The sequence below is a fragment of the Bubalus bubalis genome, chromosome 4 (assembly GCF_019923935.1).
Source record: "Bubalus bubalis isolate 160015118507 breed Murrah chromosome 4, NDDB_SH_1, whole genome shotgun sequence".
In the NCBI taxonomy this organism is placed as follows: Eukaryota; Metazoa; Chordata; class Mammalia; order Artiodactyla; family Bovidae; genus Bubalus; species Bubalus bubalis.
In genome coordinates, this window is record NC_059160.1 from 51,238,909 (window position 1) to 51,255,545 (window position 16,637).

The following is a 16,637-nucleotide window of genomic DNA, read 5'->3' on the forward strand; positions in this document are numbered from 1 at the left end:
GAACCAGAATACATTGTTTGAAGAGTTTTTAACTCTCAAATTTTGGGCACAGTCCTGAATATTCATTGGAAGGACTGATGCTGAAGCTGAAACTCCAATACTTTGGCCACCTGACACAAAGAACTGACTCATTTGAAAAGACCCTGATGCTGGGAAAGATTGAAGGCGGGAGGAGAAGGGGACAACAGAGGATGAGATGGTTGGAAGGCATCATCGACTCGATGGACATGAGTTTGAGTAGGCTCTGGGAGTTGGTGATGGACAGGGAGGCCTGGCATACTGCAGTCCATGGGGTTGCAAAGAGTCGGACACAACTGGGCAACTGAACTGAACTGAACTGAAAGGTTTCTCCAATCTCTTGCTTTAGAAAGCTCTTAGAAAGCTCTTAACATTAGTAATTACTCTTCTCTAAGACTTTCACTCAAGATTCTTGCAATACTTAATAAAAATGGTAATCAGACGTAAGACATAGGTAAGTGGGTGGTGTTATTAACTTGTAAGAATCACAAGGTTCTAAATTTAAATAATGTCTAGTTGAAGGAAAATGATAAGACTTGTCATAATATGAAAAATACTGTTCATTTATAATAAAATTTGATGGAGTTTTAGGAATGTGTTTAAACTAACTTTTGAATTGGATTTTTGTTCTTGCTTGCTAAAAGTCAACCTAAGAAGAACAAAGGATGGGGTTTTTCAAGAACTAACATGAAAAAACAACCAATGAGCAAAACTTGAACAATGTGAGCAATAAAATAGGTATCATTATAGTGCTAGACTATAACCTAAAGAAGAACGTAGTATCCATGAGTCCTATGGATATAAATAAATAATTGAATAAAAAGTAAATGGGGGTGCTCAGCCGCTCAGTTGTGTCCAACTCTTTGTGACCCCATGGACTGTAGCCTGCCAGGCTCTTCTGTCCATGGGATTTCCCAGCAAGAACGCTGGAGTGGATTGCCATTTCCTCCTCAGGCGGATCTTCCTGACCCAGGGATAAAACCCAAGTCTCCTGCCTCTCCTGCGTTGCAGATGGATTCTTTACCACTGAGTCACCTGGAAAGGCAGATGTAAGAGAAGAGACAAGTATTCTTCAGAGAAGGATTCCAAGTAACACAGGTGAAGGAACAAGGGAAGTAGAACATGAGCCCTGGAAGCCACAGTATATGCTGCCAGCAGGGTCCAAGGATGAACACTAAAATTAGTGGGCAAGTCTTTAAAAACAAGACATGTTCAGAGTCTCAAAGTGTCTCCCCCAATACTTAATAATTACCGTGGATTTTCCCTTTTCTTTCCCTTTCGCTTTATTTTTTAATTGAAGTATATTTGACCTCTTTTGTAAACTCTGGTGCATAACATAATGACTTGATATGTCTATACATTTTAAAATGATCACCACATAAGTCTAGTTACCATCTATCACCAAAGATGCTATGTTATTATGTATGGACTGTATTCCCCACACTGTACATTTTATCCCCATGACTCATTTATTTTGTAACTGGAAGTTTATATCTCTTAATCCGCTTTATCTATTCATTCCTGCCCCCATCCTCCCCTCTGGCAAACAGCTGTTTGCATGACTGTTTCTGTTAGTCATTCGTTTTGTTTTTTAAATTCTACGTATAAGTGAAATCATACAGTATTTGTCTTTCTCTGACTTATTTCACTTAACATAAATAAGTTCATCCATGTTATCACAAATGGCAAGATTTCATTTTTTTATGGCAAGTAATACATAATGCTTCTCAAAAATTCCTTGACACTCTTTTCTCCAGGATGTTGAGCTTAATTCCCCTCTCCTTTGAATGTGGTCAAACTTCCCTGGTGGCTCAGATGGTATATGCCTACAATTTGGGAGACCCGGGTTCAACCCCTGGGTTGGGAAGATCCTCTGGAGAAGGCAAGGGCAACCCACTCCAGTACTCTTGCCTGGAAAATCCCATGGATGGAGGAGCCTGGTAGTCTACAGCCCATGAGGTCACAGAGTCATACACGACTGAGCAACTAAACTTTCACTTTCTTTTATTGAGTGTGGTCTAAACGTCTGACTCACTTATAAGGAACAGAGGATGGAAACAGAACACAAGACACCTTACGGTGGAGAAACCTGACAGATGCTCCTATCCAAGTGATCATAGTTAATATCACCAATAACAAATTATGTTGAAGTCATAAGATATTATGATGTGCTGAAGGGGGCTCTTCATCTCTGTGGAATTCCCCTCAAATTTATAACCCCCATCCATAAGAAAACATCAGAGAAATCCAGACTGAGGAAAATACTTAAAATATGTAGGCTTCAAAAGTCTCAAGTCATGAAAAATAAGGAAATTCTGAGAAAACACCAGGAAGAGGAGAGTCAGGATGACAAATGCAACAGAATGCAGTGGAATCTGGGGCTTCCCTGGTGGTCTGGTGGCTAAGACTCCATGCTCCCAATGCAGGCGGCCTGGGTCCCATTCCTGGTCAGGGAACTAGATCCCACAGGCCACAACCTAGACCTGGTGTGACCAAACAAATAATTAAAAAAAAAAAAAGAATGCAGTGGAATTTCAGGTTGGACCCTGAACAGAAAAAGGATGCTAACAGAACAGCTAATGGAATCCAATGAGAGCCTGTAGTTTAGTTTATAGCATTATACCAATGTTTAATTTCTCAGTTTTGACAAATATACTATGTTTATGTAAGATGTTAACATTAAGGAAAGCTAGAGAATGGCATTTAAGAACTCTCTGTACCATCCTTAAAGTCCTCTTTAAATCTAAATTTATTTCAAAATTAAAAGTTTTCAAAAGTTAATCTATCTGTTATCTCTATGGGATAAACATGATATTTCACCCAAATGCCATTATGGATGTGTGGATAGGGGACAGGAGTACATGTACCATAATCGTTTCACAGTGATTCTAACCTTCAGTTTGTTTGTTTTTCAAATCCATTTGAAGTCCCTATGATAGTTGTATGGAATACATAAGGTAATGATTTTCTTATGAAAGATTTTGTTCTTTTCATAGCAATCCATTTATACATTATTATTTTTATACTGATATATTATATCTACATATCACAACATGTGACTTATTTGAAAGTGTTCTTCCAAAAAATAATGAAGAAATCCAGGTAAAGAGGGATAAAAATGTTTTAATTGTTGAAATACAATTGAGTGATTTACATTGAAGTATTAAGTGGATACACAAGGTCGTTATCAAATTAAGAACTTTCCAAATATCCCACTAACCATCAGTGACAAGTCCTTGAAAACAGTACAGAATTAACATGATAAGATGCTTTGATCACACACAAGTAGAATGGGAGACTTGATGGCTATGAAGTACTTGTAGTTACATAAGCCTTTAACTAAAGAAAAGAGGAAGTTAATCGAAATGTACATACGGCATGCAAACCTCAGCAGTTGAAGTATTGCCATGTAATGTGTTGTTCCCAATAAAGAAACTCCTTTGACATTTAAATAAAGCTGAAAACCAATAGTAAAAAAGGGAAAGAGATAGCAGGAAGTTATCAATTTAATCAATTTTACAGCTAAAAATCAACATGAAGTAGAAATAGTGAAAAATAACAGACAAATATATTACTTTGGGTAACTCGTTGATAGTGCCTTATTATTTTAAGTTATAAATAGATGAAGGATTTTAATTTATAAAAACTATCAAAAAAGCATCAGTGAAAAGACATGATCTTCATGAGCTGTGGGGATGTTCAGGTGAGAACCCAGCAGGGACACAGCAACCGGCTGGGCAAGAACCCTTCATAAGTTTGACTTCTGCAGGTGGATCACAGAAAGTTCCATATCCACGCATGTTGTTTAACCAATTCCCTTCTGGTACCACAACCTTCAGTATGTACCCGTGGTTTCAACTATCAACTAAGAATTTGGGGGGAGGGGCGGCGACTGTTTAGAATTTCCTTGGAAATGTCTGTGCACGTTACAAAATCCCATGAAGGAAAATTTCATCCAGATCTTGATGAACAGGCTATGAGGGTAACAAACAAAAAAAGGGGGAAAGAGTTATTAGGAAGCATGAAAGGCAATACTTAGATAAAAATACATCAGCATTAAGCCTGCAAATTATTCACTGATTTTTCTTTTCAGTAAAACACACATTCAACAACCGTTTAACATCGATCTGAGAATGAAAACGTGGCCAGCATAGGGGGAAGCGCTGATGACACTTATATAGAGAGAAAGCTGGATGGACAAAGAGACTTCTCAACTTATAACTAAACTATTGGTTGGTCAAAAAGTTCCTCTGAGTTTCTTCACAACATCTTATGAATTGAACTTTTTGGCCGGCCCAATACACCAATGGGATGATGCCCAAACCTAGTTACCCATCAACAGCACAAAGATACAGATTGTTCAGCCACAACCCCACTCCTTTCCTGCTCAGTCAGACACTCCTGGGAGGGGGCGAGCTATCCACATTGTCTCCCTGGGGATCTGATGTAGCAAGCCCATCCCCTGGCATTTGAGAAGCAGTACTGCGCTGGCAGCACTCCATACATCTAAACGGGCAAAACTGCCACCCTTGGGTCATCTGTAGAAGAAACTACACATCTGGAGATATAGCCAATTTTCAGAGATTATGAAAGTGTCCGTCGCTCAGTCGTGTCCAAATCTCTTTGCGACCCATGGACTGTAGCCCACCAGGCTCCTCTGCCCTTGAAATTCTCTAGGCAAGAATACTGGAGTGGGTTGCCAGTTCCTTCTTCAGGGGATATTCCCAACCAAGGGATTGAACCTGGGTCTTCTGCATTGCAGGCAAATTCTTTACGATTTGAGCCACTAGCTTCACAAAGTAACCAATTTGACCATGAACTTGGGTCACTAAGATTTTACACATATGTTGTTCAGTCGCTCAGTCATGTCTGACTTCAGCAATCCCATGGACTGCAGGACGTCAGGCTTCCCTGTCCTTCACCATCTCCCGGAGCTTGCTCAAACTCATGTACCTTGAGTCGGTGATGCCATCCAACCATCTCATCCTCTGTCGTTCCCTTCTCCTCCTGCCTTCAATCTTTCCCAGCATCAGTCTTTTCCAATGAGTCAGCTCTTCACGTCAAGTGGCCAAAGTACTGGAGCTTCAGTTTCAACATCAGTCCTTCTAGTGATTATTTAGGACTGATTTCATTTCGGATGGACTGGTATGACATCCTTGCAGTCCAAAAGACTCTCAAGAGTCTTCTCCAAAATGATAGTTCAAAAGCACCAATTATTTGGTGCTCAACTTTTTTTATAGTCCAACTCTCATACCCATACATGACTACTGGAAAAACCATAGCTTTGACTACATGGACCTTTGATGACAAAGTAATGTCTGCTTTTTAATATGCTGTCTAGGTTAGTCATAGCTTTTCTTCCAAGAAGCAAGCACCTTTTAATTTCGTGGCTTCAGTCACCATCTGCAGTGATTTTGGAGCCCCCAAAAATAAAGTCTGTCACTGTTTCCATTGTTTCCCCATCTATTTGCCATGAAGTAATGGGACTGGATGCCATTTTTTGAATGCTGTTTTAAGCCAGCTTTTTCTCTCTCCTCTTTCACCTTCATCAAGAGGCTCTTTAGTTCCTCTTCACTTTCTGCCCTAAGGATGGTATCATCTGCATATCTGAGGTTATTGATATTTCTCTCAGCAATCTTGATTCCAGCATGTGCTTCATCCAGCCCAGCATTTGATATGATGTACTCTGCATAGTAATGCTCAAATTTCTCCAAGCCAGGCTTCAACAGTACATGAACTGTGAACTTCCAGATGTTCAAGCTGGTTTCAGAAAAGGCAAAGGAACCAGAGATCAAATTGCCAACAACTGCTGGATCACCGAAAAAGCAAGAGAGTTCTAGAAAAACATCTATCTCTGCTTTATTGACTATGCCAAAGCCTTAGACTGTATTGATCACAATAAACTGTGGAAAATTCTTAAAGAGATGGGAATACCAGACCACCTGACCTGCCTCTTGAGAAATCTGTATGCAGATCAGGAAGCAACAGTTAGAACTGGACATGGAACAACAGACTGGTTCCAAATAGGGAAAGGAATATGTCAAGGCTGTATATTGTCATCCTGCTTATTTAACTTATATGCAAAGTACATCATAAGAAATGCTGGGCTGGATGAAGCACAGGCTGGAATCAAGATTACCAGGAGAAATATCAATAACCTCAGATATGCAGATGACACCAACCTTATGGCAGAAAGTGAAGAACTAAAGAGCCTCTTGATGACAGTGAAAGAAGAGAGTGAAAAAGTTGGCTTAAAGCTCAACATTCGGAAAACTAAGATCATGGCATCTGGTCCCATCACTCATGGCAAATAGATGGGGAAACAGTGGAAACAGTGGCAGACTTTATTTTTGGGGGCTCCAAAATCACTGCAGATGCTGACTGCAGCCATGAAATTAAAAGACGTTTACTCCTTGGAAGAAAAGTTTTGACCAACCTAGATAGCATATTAAAAAGCAGAGACATTACTTTGCCAACAAAGGTCCATCTAGTCAAGGCTATGGCTTTTCCAGTAGTCATGTATGGATGTGAGAGCTGGACTATAAAGAAAGCTGAGCACCGAAGAATTGATGCTTTTGAACTGTGGTGTTGGAGAAGACTCTTGAGAGTCCTTTGGACTGCAAGGAGACCCAACCAGTCCATCCTAAAGGAAATCAGTCCTGAATATTCATTGGAAAGACTGATGCTGAAGCTGAAACTCCAATACTTTGGCCACCTGTTGCAAAGAACTAACTCACTGGAAAAGACCCTGATGCTGGGAAAGACTGAAGGCAGGAGGAGAAGGGGACGACAGAGGATGAGATGGTTGGATGGCATCACCGACTCGATGGACATGAGTTTGAGTAGGCTCTGGGAGTTGGTGATGGACAGGGAGGCCTGGCATGCTGCAGTCCATGGAGTCGCAAAGAGTCGGACATGACTGAACGACTGAACTTAACTCTGCATAGACGTTAAATAAGCATGGTGATAGTGTACAGCCTGATGTACTCCTTTCCCAATTTGGAACCAGTTCTTTGTTCCATGTCCGGTTCTAACTGTTGCTTCTTGATCTGCATACAGGTTTCTCAGGAGGAAGGTAAGGTGGTCTGTTAATCACCTTTAAGAATTTTCTACAGTTTGTTGTGATCCACACAGTCAAAGGCTAAAGCGTAGTCAAAGAAGCAGAAGTAGATGTTTTTCTGGCAATCTCTTACTTTTTCTGTGATCCAATGGATGTTGGCAATTTGATCTTCTGGTTTAGGTCAAAAAACAAAAGCATCTCCAATCTCTTCCATAAACGTCTCTTCTCATCAGCATTTCTGCCCGATAATTTAAGCTCCGACACCTCATGATAAGTACTACTGAGGCTGCTTAACTATTGAGTAAACGGACAGCCTTTCAATGTAGAAATTTTCTCAGATAATTCAAAAGAGGCAAATTGATTGGTCACCAGTAGAGTTAAAGAATGGGGAAAGTTGAAAGGAGAGAGGGATGGCAATAAAATAGGGTCTGTTTTCATACCGATAGCCATGGGCAGTAGGGAAATATTCGAGCTCACCGTCTAACATTGGCTGATGTTGGCTGATTCACCAGCAGTGTGGCTCCACTGTTATCAGGAAATTTCAGATCCACATACAAAGCTTCCACAATCATCTTGTCTAACTCTCACATGTGAAAATTGAAATTGGGTGAAGCTGGGAGAAAGTGAGGGATTCATCTAAGATCCTGTGTTAATACAGACCTGCCAAGTCTCCTGATCTCTGTCTACACAGCACTGCTTCCCACTCTATTCAGATGCTTTCTGAAATATATCTTGTTTTCAGGAGGGTAAACACTATGCTTATTTTCAACTAGATTATCTTTTCTATTTGATGCAAATAATAAAAAAAAAAATACAGTCACATCAGAAAAAAGCAGCAGGGAACTTAGAAATCTACATGAGATTTAGAACTCTTAAAAATACTAGAAATAGAAAATCTCCAGCAAGTTCTCAACACCCTAATATGGATATGAGCACTAGGGAATAATGCTCCATAATGTTGTAGCCTTGATGAGAAAGTCTTTGAAGAAGCTGCCTAATATTGTTGTATTTCTTATCCCAAAGAAACCAGTTAAAGCTTCCATGTCCCTTTCCTCCAATAGGAAAGCTTATTTGTCTCCATTTGTGAGCTTATTCTGCATCCCATATCATCCCAGACACCAGTACCCATACTGGCTCTGAGCAAGAAGTTGGTTCAACATCAAATCAGTCTTGCTTCTGGTCTACCAAGGGCTGGATTCTAGTTACAAAAAAGGATGACGGTACAATGACGATGATGATGGTGATGAAAACAGTGACAATTACAGCAGAAGGTACCATTGACTTTATATTTAATCCTAACAAGACCCCTTCAAGATAAATATCAGGGGAAGTAACTTGCCAGGCTAGTAACGGAAAGAGCCTGAATTCAAATCCAAGGTTGTCTGACTCCCAAAAGAGAACGGGCTATCTCAGGAGACAGAGCATTCCTGATCATTGGATATTCAGCAAGACTGAAAGACAGGCAAGATCTAAGCACTGCATGCATTGTGGACCAGGTGAACTGAAATTCTTTGGCTCTATGGTTGCTCAGTATCTTTTAGAGTATCTGGTACCCAGAGGGTCGTTAATGAAAGCTATTTTTCTTGTATCCTTGTTCTTGTTCATCGTATCAATATAATTCTAACTCCACATTCTTCACCAGGTGAACAGTGCTTCACCTTTTAAACCTGGTCTATAATTTTACTATTCCTTCCTGCAAAACTGCATCTTTGCACACTGATGACTATCTATCTCTATTGGAGTTTTGATACTGATAAATCTTCTCTCTGTATATCAAGTACTCCTGGCTATTGCAAAACATTTAATATTGATCCGAATCTAATTCCCAGCCTCTCTAGTCTTTCCTTGTCTATCATTTTCAAGGTCATAGCCCCTCAAAGATTTTGGCAATGAAGAGAGAAACCTCAGTAAGTCTAGGCAAACATGTAGCTTGTTCTTATTTGATGAATTAAGTTGCAGTTGAAAAAAATTAAGTGAAAAAAGGTAACTGCAGAGAAAATCAATCTAATCATTAAAGACTTCTTTACAATAAAACATATTTGATTCCATAGATTTAACTGAAAGATGAGATCCCTCCTAATCTTATACAAAGCATTATTAATATTACAGTTCATTCATCAAGGTTAAATATACAGAATTATTTAGAAAAATATACAGTACCTCTTGATTATTGAGTCATGATATTTTTTTCTTCTAATCTTAAAAAAGAAAATTAAGAACAGTTAAATATTCAGTTATAAAGAACTTATTCCAGTTACCTATAGAACTACAAATAGCTGGGATATATACATATTTGCTAGTCTAAATCATCAAGTAGAGAAAAAGCAATGAGGAACAAATAACCATGGTATGTTAAAAATAATATAATATTTTTATTATATTTGTGTACAAATTAAATTACATGTTACATCTATATAATTATATGTGTACATATCAATAATTCTTTAAAAAACCATATATTAGACAACTGTATAGTGATTAGTAAATCAGCATTCTTTACAAGCCACATTAAAACTTTACTTTAGCAAGAAGCTATCTACAAAGTTGCAATCATACCTATTATCAAAAGGACTTCATTAGCCCCACAATTACTAACTACTAAAACTCAGAAAAAGGAGCCTCCACTTCATTTCGTTATACAAAAGGCAGTTAATTTTCTTCTAATCATCAGGCTACTTACCAGTTACATTTATAAGGTATTACAAGAATTCACCTTTATGTTCTACAAAAATTCCATAACTTTTGCTTTCACACTGATCATCACTGAAATTAAGATGAAATTTAAAATATTCATGGATCAACCACAAACAGAAGCTAACTGTTGCTCTGGAATTATTCTCATCGTGTGGGTGGCAGTTTCAACAAATGATTACAATGAGCATGTATGGGTTTTTGTCGTTACTATTGTTGCTTGTTTTTTTAGGCCATGCCTGGTGGCATGTGGGATCTTAGTTCCATAACTAAGGACTGAACCCATGCCCTCTGCAGTGGAAGGTTGAAGTCTCAACCCTGAACTGCCAAGGAAGTCCCAGATACGGTTCTTATACATGGTTCACTGAAACTCAGTAATATTTAGGGTGAGCCAGGCAAGTGGAAATATCAATTTCACATTTTTTTTTCACAAAACAAAAAATTAAACATGTAGAAACAGTAAATATCACAGAGTTTTGCTTACTTTTCTGCACAGTCTTTGTCTGATTGGACACCATATTGACAGCTTCAGATGGTAGACCAACATACACTCCTCCATAGTTTCTTGATGAGAAAGAAGCAGAGATAGAAAAATCAGACCAAACTACGTGGTTACATTTGCAGAAAGTGGTGATATCATGGGAACTTTCAAGCAATTATAGAATTATTAAACTAATTTATGACTTTTCAAAAGTAGAATTCAGAATACTATTGTCCTTGGAAGATCATTGTTTTTCTATGTTTAAATAAAAGCTACATATAAAAAAAGAAAACTGTCGTTTTTAGATATTTTACTTGCAATGAGAAAGAAGGAGTTGGGATTTTTTTTAGAATTCAGTGGAGTAATAAATAACAGGGGCATGACATGTTACAGTTAATCAGTCAACATTTATCAAGAATTCACCTAATGTGGTAGTAGGTGCTATGAACACACAAAAACACTTTATGTGTAGGTAGATATAAAGTGTTGGAGGAGGAAATGGCAACCCACTCCAGTGTTCTTGCCTGGAGAATCCCAGGGATGGCAGGGCCTGGTGGGCTGCTGTCTATGGGGTCGCACAGAGTCGGACACGACTGAAGCGACTTAGCAGCAGCAGCAGATATAAAGTGAGGAGAAAGAGAGAGGTAAGGAGTAATGAGAGTGAAGTGCAGTTAATCAGAGGATGGAAGGACAGAGAAGGCAGAGGAAATGAAGAGATGTCATCCTATTTGAGAGAACAGCTCATCCAAAGTCCACAAGTGGAAGCTAGCACAGACTGTGTGCACAGGACAAACCACGCTTGTTTGGAAGAAGCAAAGATAATGAAGAACTCTGGGCAAGATCTTTATCACACTACCTGCTCCCACCTGTACTGTCTGTGCCAAAAGTTTCCCTGGAGGAATCGGTATTATTGGCAATGTGCTACCCAGGGGTCAATTAAATTTGTGAGTTAAATTAATTTGTGTTAAATTAAATCCATGAGGTGTGGCCAAAATTACTCAAATTAAAGGAAGCTTCAACACTAAACATACCTCCTCTTGTCATCTTCTGTTATCGATTCTTCTGTTCTAAAAGATCAAAAACATTTGACATGAGCCCTTTGGTTACACAGAGACTTCATTTTTAGTTCTGAGCAAAAGGGGACTGACAAGTTAAAGACCAGTTTTGTTTCTTTCAAGTTCTTCCATCGAGTATTTCAGTAACACAGTATGCTCTCTCTACCTCTACAAAGAAAGGAAGTGGAGATTTGGAATTTATCTGCTGAACACTGGCCACACACACAGAAAATACATCCATAGAGGGCAAAAACCACCCTGTGATCTAATTTGTCCAAATTGAGCCCATAATCTAAACTCACCAGCTAATGATCAGCCTCATCTACCTCTTGATTCAGTTGGATCATTTTTTAATTCAAAGGTGTCAAAGTCATACTGTAGTAGACCCAGTGCTATGCTTACTGCAGTGGTATAACACTTTTAGGTGCTATTTACAGCTTTTAATTAGAATGGATTCATAGCCCGTCAGTGCAGACACTAGGAGAATGATGGTGACAAACTTGTTCAAGATTATCAGAGCCGTTTACTCCGGGTCTGAATGGCCAGCGTTACCGTGAAATTGTTTTTGAAGCTGTAACTGGCAGTTACGGACCTACAGAATGCCTCATTTTTTGCTACAGATATTCTTTTCCTATCCAGTGACATATGTGTGCATTTTAAGTCTTTCCCCTTTTGTGTGCTTCAGCTCAAGGATATATTCAATGTTTTAAAATATATTTAACTTCCCCAAATGTAAGAAAATAGTGAATTATTTTTAATCTATTACCTCATAAATTATTGAATGCCCTAAAACCCAACTTGCATTCTCTGTATAAAATTAATCAATATCTTATGCATCTAATTTGCATGAAATGATAATGTAGCTGCCATATTTTGGGGGTAATAAATTAAGCTTCAGATATATTATTAAATCTTTAAAAATACCATTTATAAAGACTTACCAGATAGCCATTTTTTAAACCTTCAAGTAAGTTATAATGCCTGCCTTTATCTACATGCTCCCTTCATTCCACAAATGATTATTCTCTGATACAAAGACTGGAGACTAAAGACTACATGGGTAAAAGCAGCATCATCAATGAGTCCTTCCCGTGTGTCAGATTCCATATGCCAGACGTTCCACATGCACCAGTGCGATTTCTCCCAACAGTTCTGAGGAAATAGCTTCAGAGAGCCAGGTAATGAACAAATACGCAAGTCCAACAAGTAAGACCAACATTGAAACCCCACCCACCTGACACCAAAACCACATTCCACATTCCAATTCACCGCTCTGCCTCTCAAACAGGAAGATGTTAAAGTGAAAAACACTTCCTGCGACAAACCAACACGGTGGCTTCCCCTAGAGTGGGCACTGCCTCCACACCACTCTGCAAAAGCTTTGAGCCTCATCCCTGTCTCACAACCTGCTTGTGTAACTGCACCAGGTACTTTGCTCCTGCGATTCTATTTCCTTTAATCCTCATCACAATCCTGAAAAATGGGATTTGTTGTTGTTGCTGTTGTTGTTTAGTCAATCAGTTGTTTTCAACTCTTTGCGACCCCATGGACAGTAGCCCACCAGGCTCCTCTGCCCATAGGATCTCCCAGGCAAGGATCCTAGAGTGGATTGCCATTTCCTTCTCCAGGGAATCTTCCCGACCCTGGGATCGAACCCGCCTCTCCTGCATTAGCAGGCAGATTCTCTACTACTGAGCCACCCAGGAAGCCCAAAATGAGGATTAGTCACATTTAAAAATGAAAAACTGAGACTCTGAAAGGTGGAGTACTATACCCAAGGTCACATGGCCAAGTAATAGAGCCAGAATTCAAAACAAAGGTTGCTGTACAATAGAAACTAATACAACACTGTAAAGCAACTATGTTGTTTTATTGTTGTTGTTGTTCAGTCACCCAGTCGTGTCTGACTCTTTGCAACCCCATGGACTGCAGCATGCCAGGCCTCCCTGTCCCTCACCATCTCCCAAAGTTTGCCCAAGTTCATGTCCATTGCTTCAGTGATGCCATCTAGTCATCTCATCCTCTGACACCCTCCTCTCCTCTGTCCTCAATTTTTCCCAGCATCAGAGACTTTTCCAAAGAGTCAGCTGTTTGCATCAGATGACCAAAATACTGGAATTTCAGCTTCAGCATCAATCCTTCCAACAAGTATTCAGGGTTGATTTCCCTTAAGATTAACTAGGTTAATACTCCAATAAAAATCTGTATGTGTGTGTGTGATTTGTGTGTGTGTGATTCCAGTTCCTGCTTCATAAACTGTGAGCCCATGCTAATTTGTATCAGAGAAACACCTCTATCTCCCAAGCTGGATCTCTCTGATTTTATCATCCCATTTATAAGAGGGAACCAAGGTGGCAGAAGGATCTTAGTCAATGTTTCATTAGCATTAGACCTAAGCCTCTATGCTGTTAGGGGCAAGCAATCTTTTACAACTTGTTAAATGGCTACATAACTCATTTTATGAGTCATGTATTGAAGTTTTCTTGGTAGAAAACCTCTCCAGATCAGCAGTTACATTAGACTGTATTCATCTGAACAACCAGGTCCAAATCAAAGTTAAATCAAAAAATAGTGGCTGGTCTAAACCAAATCTCCTTGTGGACAGAGAGGGCCAAGCCACTCTGGCTGCCTGAGAGCCAAGTGCTGCCCTGTCCTGTTCGAGAGGACAGCAGCCTCTCAGCTATGGTGACGTGGTCCTGCCCCGCCTGCACTGGCTGTAGCCTTCAGAAAAAGAAATGGTTCATCAAGCAGCAATAAACATTCCTGGTAAGAGGAAGATCTAGAGACGTTAAGCATCTAAAAAAATACACCTTTGGTGTGAAGGCCAGCTTCTTTTGAAAGGGCCTTTCTTGTTGATGAAAAGTAGACATTATCTCAGAGCAGTTCAAAACAACTGGGGTGATAAATTTATCTGACTGCTAAGCAACTTAGCAAGAAACTTTAGTCTTCAGAATTCTAACACCTGGGAAGATTGACAAGTTTGGGATAATGCCTTGGCTGTCCAAATACCTGGGTTGCCCCACCTGTGCACCATCTTAAAGAATCATTGTACTTGTTTCCCCTCACTGAGTGTATTTTGAAAGATCCTGTTACCAACTGGCCTTAGTAACTCACTTACTGACAATTTTCCTAGACATACAAGTGCCGAAGACATACAAAGCCTCTGAAGCATGGGATGATTCCCACAGGGAATGTGTAGAATGTGAATCAAAGGCAAATAAACCTTATGTTTTGCTAACCTACAGCCCGTGCAGCCTCGTTGTAGGCACATGCAATGCAGATTTCTGTTCAGTTTCTAAAGTGATGAAAATAGCCTGTGGTCGGGCCAGGGCACCACCCTACCACGGAGCCCTTGGAGGAGCCACTGATCTTCATGGAGGACTCGATCATTTTTCTTTCCTGGTCACTATAGCTTTAGTGCAAGGGCAGTGACTATTGTGCAGCTGTGATTGCTGATGCATCACAAGATCTGTTCCCAAAAGCAGGGAAGGAAGTGAGGAGGGAGAGCAGGACAGAAAGCCATGTAAACCCTGGCTTGGAGAGAAAGCAGCCACTGACAGAGCCTAGAAAGCCCTTGGTCATGGCCATCATAGCTCTATTTTCTGCCAGCACTAAAGACAAAGAATGAGATGACTTCACCCTGGAGTTTTGTTTAGAAAAGAGAAACTGAAGATTGAATTAATCCATGCTGGGAACGACAAAGTAAAAAGGAAGCCGATTCACAGTAGATGAGCCGGAAGAGGCCAAACCGTTCTGCCTGTCCTGACAACACTGCTCAGGAGTTCACTGGTCCAAATATCTCCACACATTCAGCCCATAATCCTGCTCCCTTAGACAAGGAGCAAGTGAACATACATCAACCAGCAGAAATCTCTTTGGGAGTAATGGAAATAAAAACAAAAATAAACAAGTGGGACCTAATTAAACTTAAAAGATTTTGCACAGCAAAGGAAACTACAAACAAGGTGAAAAGACAACCCTCAGAATGGGAGAAAATAATAGCAAAGGAAACAACTGACAAATAATTAATTTCCAAAATATACAAGGCAGCTCATACAACTCAATACCACAGAAGCAAACAACCCAATCAAAAATTGGGGAAAAGACCTAAACAGACATTTCTCCAAAGAAGATATACAGATGGCTAACAAACACATGAAAAGATGCTCAACATTGCTCATTATTAGAGAAATGTACATCAAAACTACGATGAGATATCACCTCACACCAGTCAGAATGGCCATCATCAAAAAGTCTACACACAATAAATGCTGGAGAGGGTGTGGAGAAAAGGGAACCCTCTTGCATTGCTGGTGGGAATGTAAATTGATACAGCCACTATGGAAGACTGTTTGGAGATTCCTTAAAAAACTAGGAATCAATCCACCATATGACCCAGCAATCCCACTACTAGGCATATACCCTGAAGAAACCAAAATTGAAAAAGAAACATGTACCCCAGTGTTCATTGCAGCACTATTTACAATAGCCAGAACATGGAAGCAACCTAGATGGCCAGTAAGATGAATGGATAAAGAAGCTGTGGTGCATATATTCAATGGAATATTACTCAGTCATAAAAAGGAATGCATTTGAGTCAGTTCTAATGAGGTGGACAAACCTAGAGCCTATTATACAGAGTGAAATAAGTCAGAAAGAGAAATATAAATATTGTATACTAATGCATATATACAGAATCTAGAAAGATGGCACTGATGATTTATCTGGAGGGCAGCAGTGGAGAAACAGACATGGAAAACAGACCTATGGATGTGGCGGGAGGGAAGGAGGGAGAAGCTGAGATGTACAGAAGGAGTAACATGAAAATTTACAATACCATATGTGAAATAGATAGCCAATGGGAATTTGCTATATATGACGCAGGGAACTCAAACAGGAGCTCTGTAACAATCTAGAAGGGTGGGATGGGGAGGGAGACAGGAGGGAGCTTCGGGAGGGAGGGGACATGGGTGTACTGTGAATCAGCTGATTCTTGTTGATGTCTGACAGAAAACAACAAAATTCTATAAAGCAAAATTATGCTTCAATTAAAAAATAATTAAAAAAAGAAAAAGAAACCTCCTAGGGCAGTAATCCACTTCTAAATAACAGTTCTGAAACAGTTCAGGAGTCAACGCCCAGGTGCCTACAAGCAGAGACACTGAAGATGGGAAATGTGATTGAAGGCATTCAGGGACAAGAATTCCCCTGAATTTACCACAAATGGAGAAGAAACCTTGAGAATAAGGCTTCTACCAAGAGAACCAAAACACAGGGGTATAGGAGGTAAGGGACCACGTACCATAAATCAAACTGCCTAGAAACAAAAATG

The 16,637-nt window shown here is 39.7% G+C and overlaps 1 protein-coding gene across 2 annotated transcripts in view; it reads right to left on the reverse strand.

Annotated features, from left to right (window-relative positions):
* Positions 1 to 3,121: 3,121 nt before the first annotated feature.
* Positions 3,122 to 16,637, reverse strand: part of C4H12orf75 (chromosome 4 C12orf75 homolog) — a 46,542-nt gene continuing 33,026 nt past the window's right edge. The window contains exons 3-7 of one of the 2 annotated variants that reach the window (XR_003108778.3): positions 11,282 to 11,317; positions 10,254 to 10,333; positions 9,239 to 9,276; positions 7,556 to 7,691; positions 3,122 to 3,992 (exon numbers count right to left, since the gene is read on the reverse strand). Coding sequence is in view for 1 of the 2 variants with exons in the window: in XM_025283589.3 (XP_025139374.1) it covers positions 9,272 to 9,276; positions 10,254 to 10,333; positions 11,282 to 11,317 (121 nt within the window). In the remaining variant the exon portion in view is untranslated. The remainder of the gene's footprint in view (positions 3,993 to 7,555; positions 7,692 to 9,238; positions 9,277 to 10,253; positions 10,334 to 11,281; positions 11,318 to 16,637) is intronic. The other variant, XM_025283589.3, reaches the window with a different exon arrangement.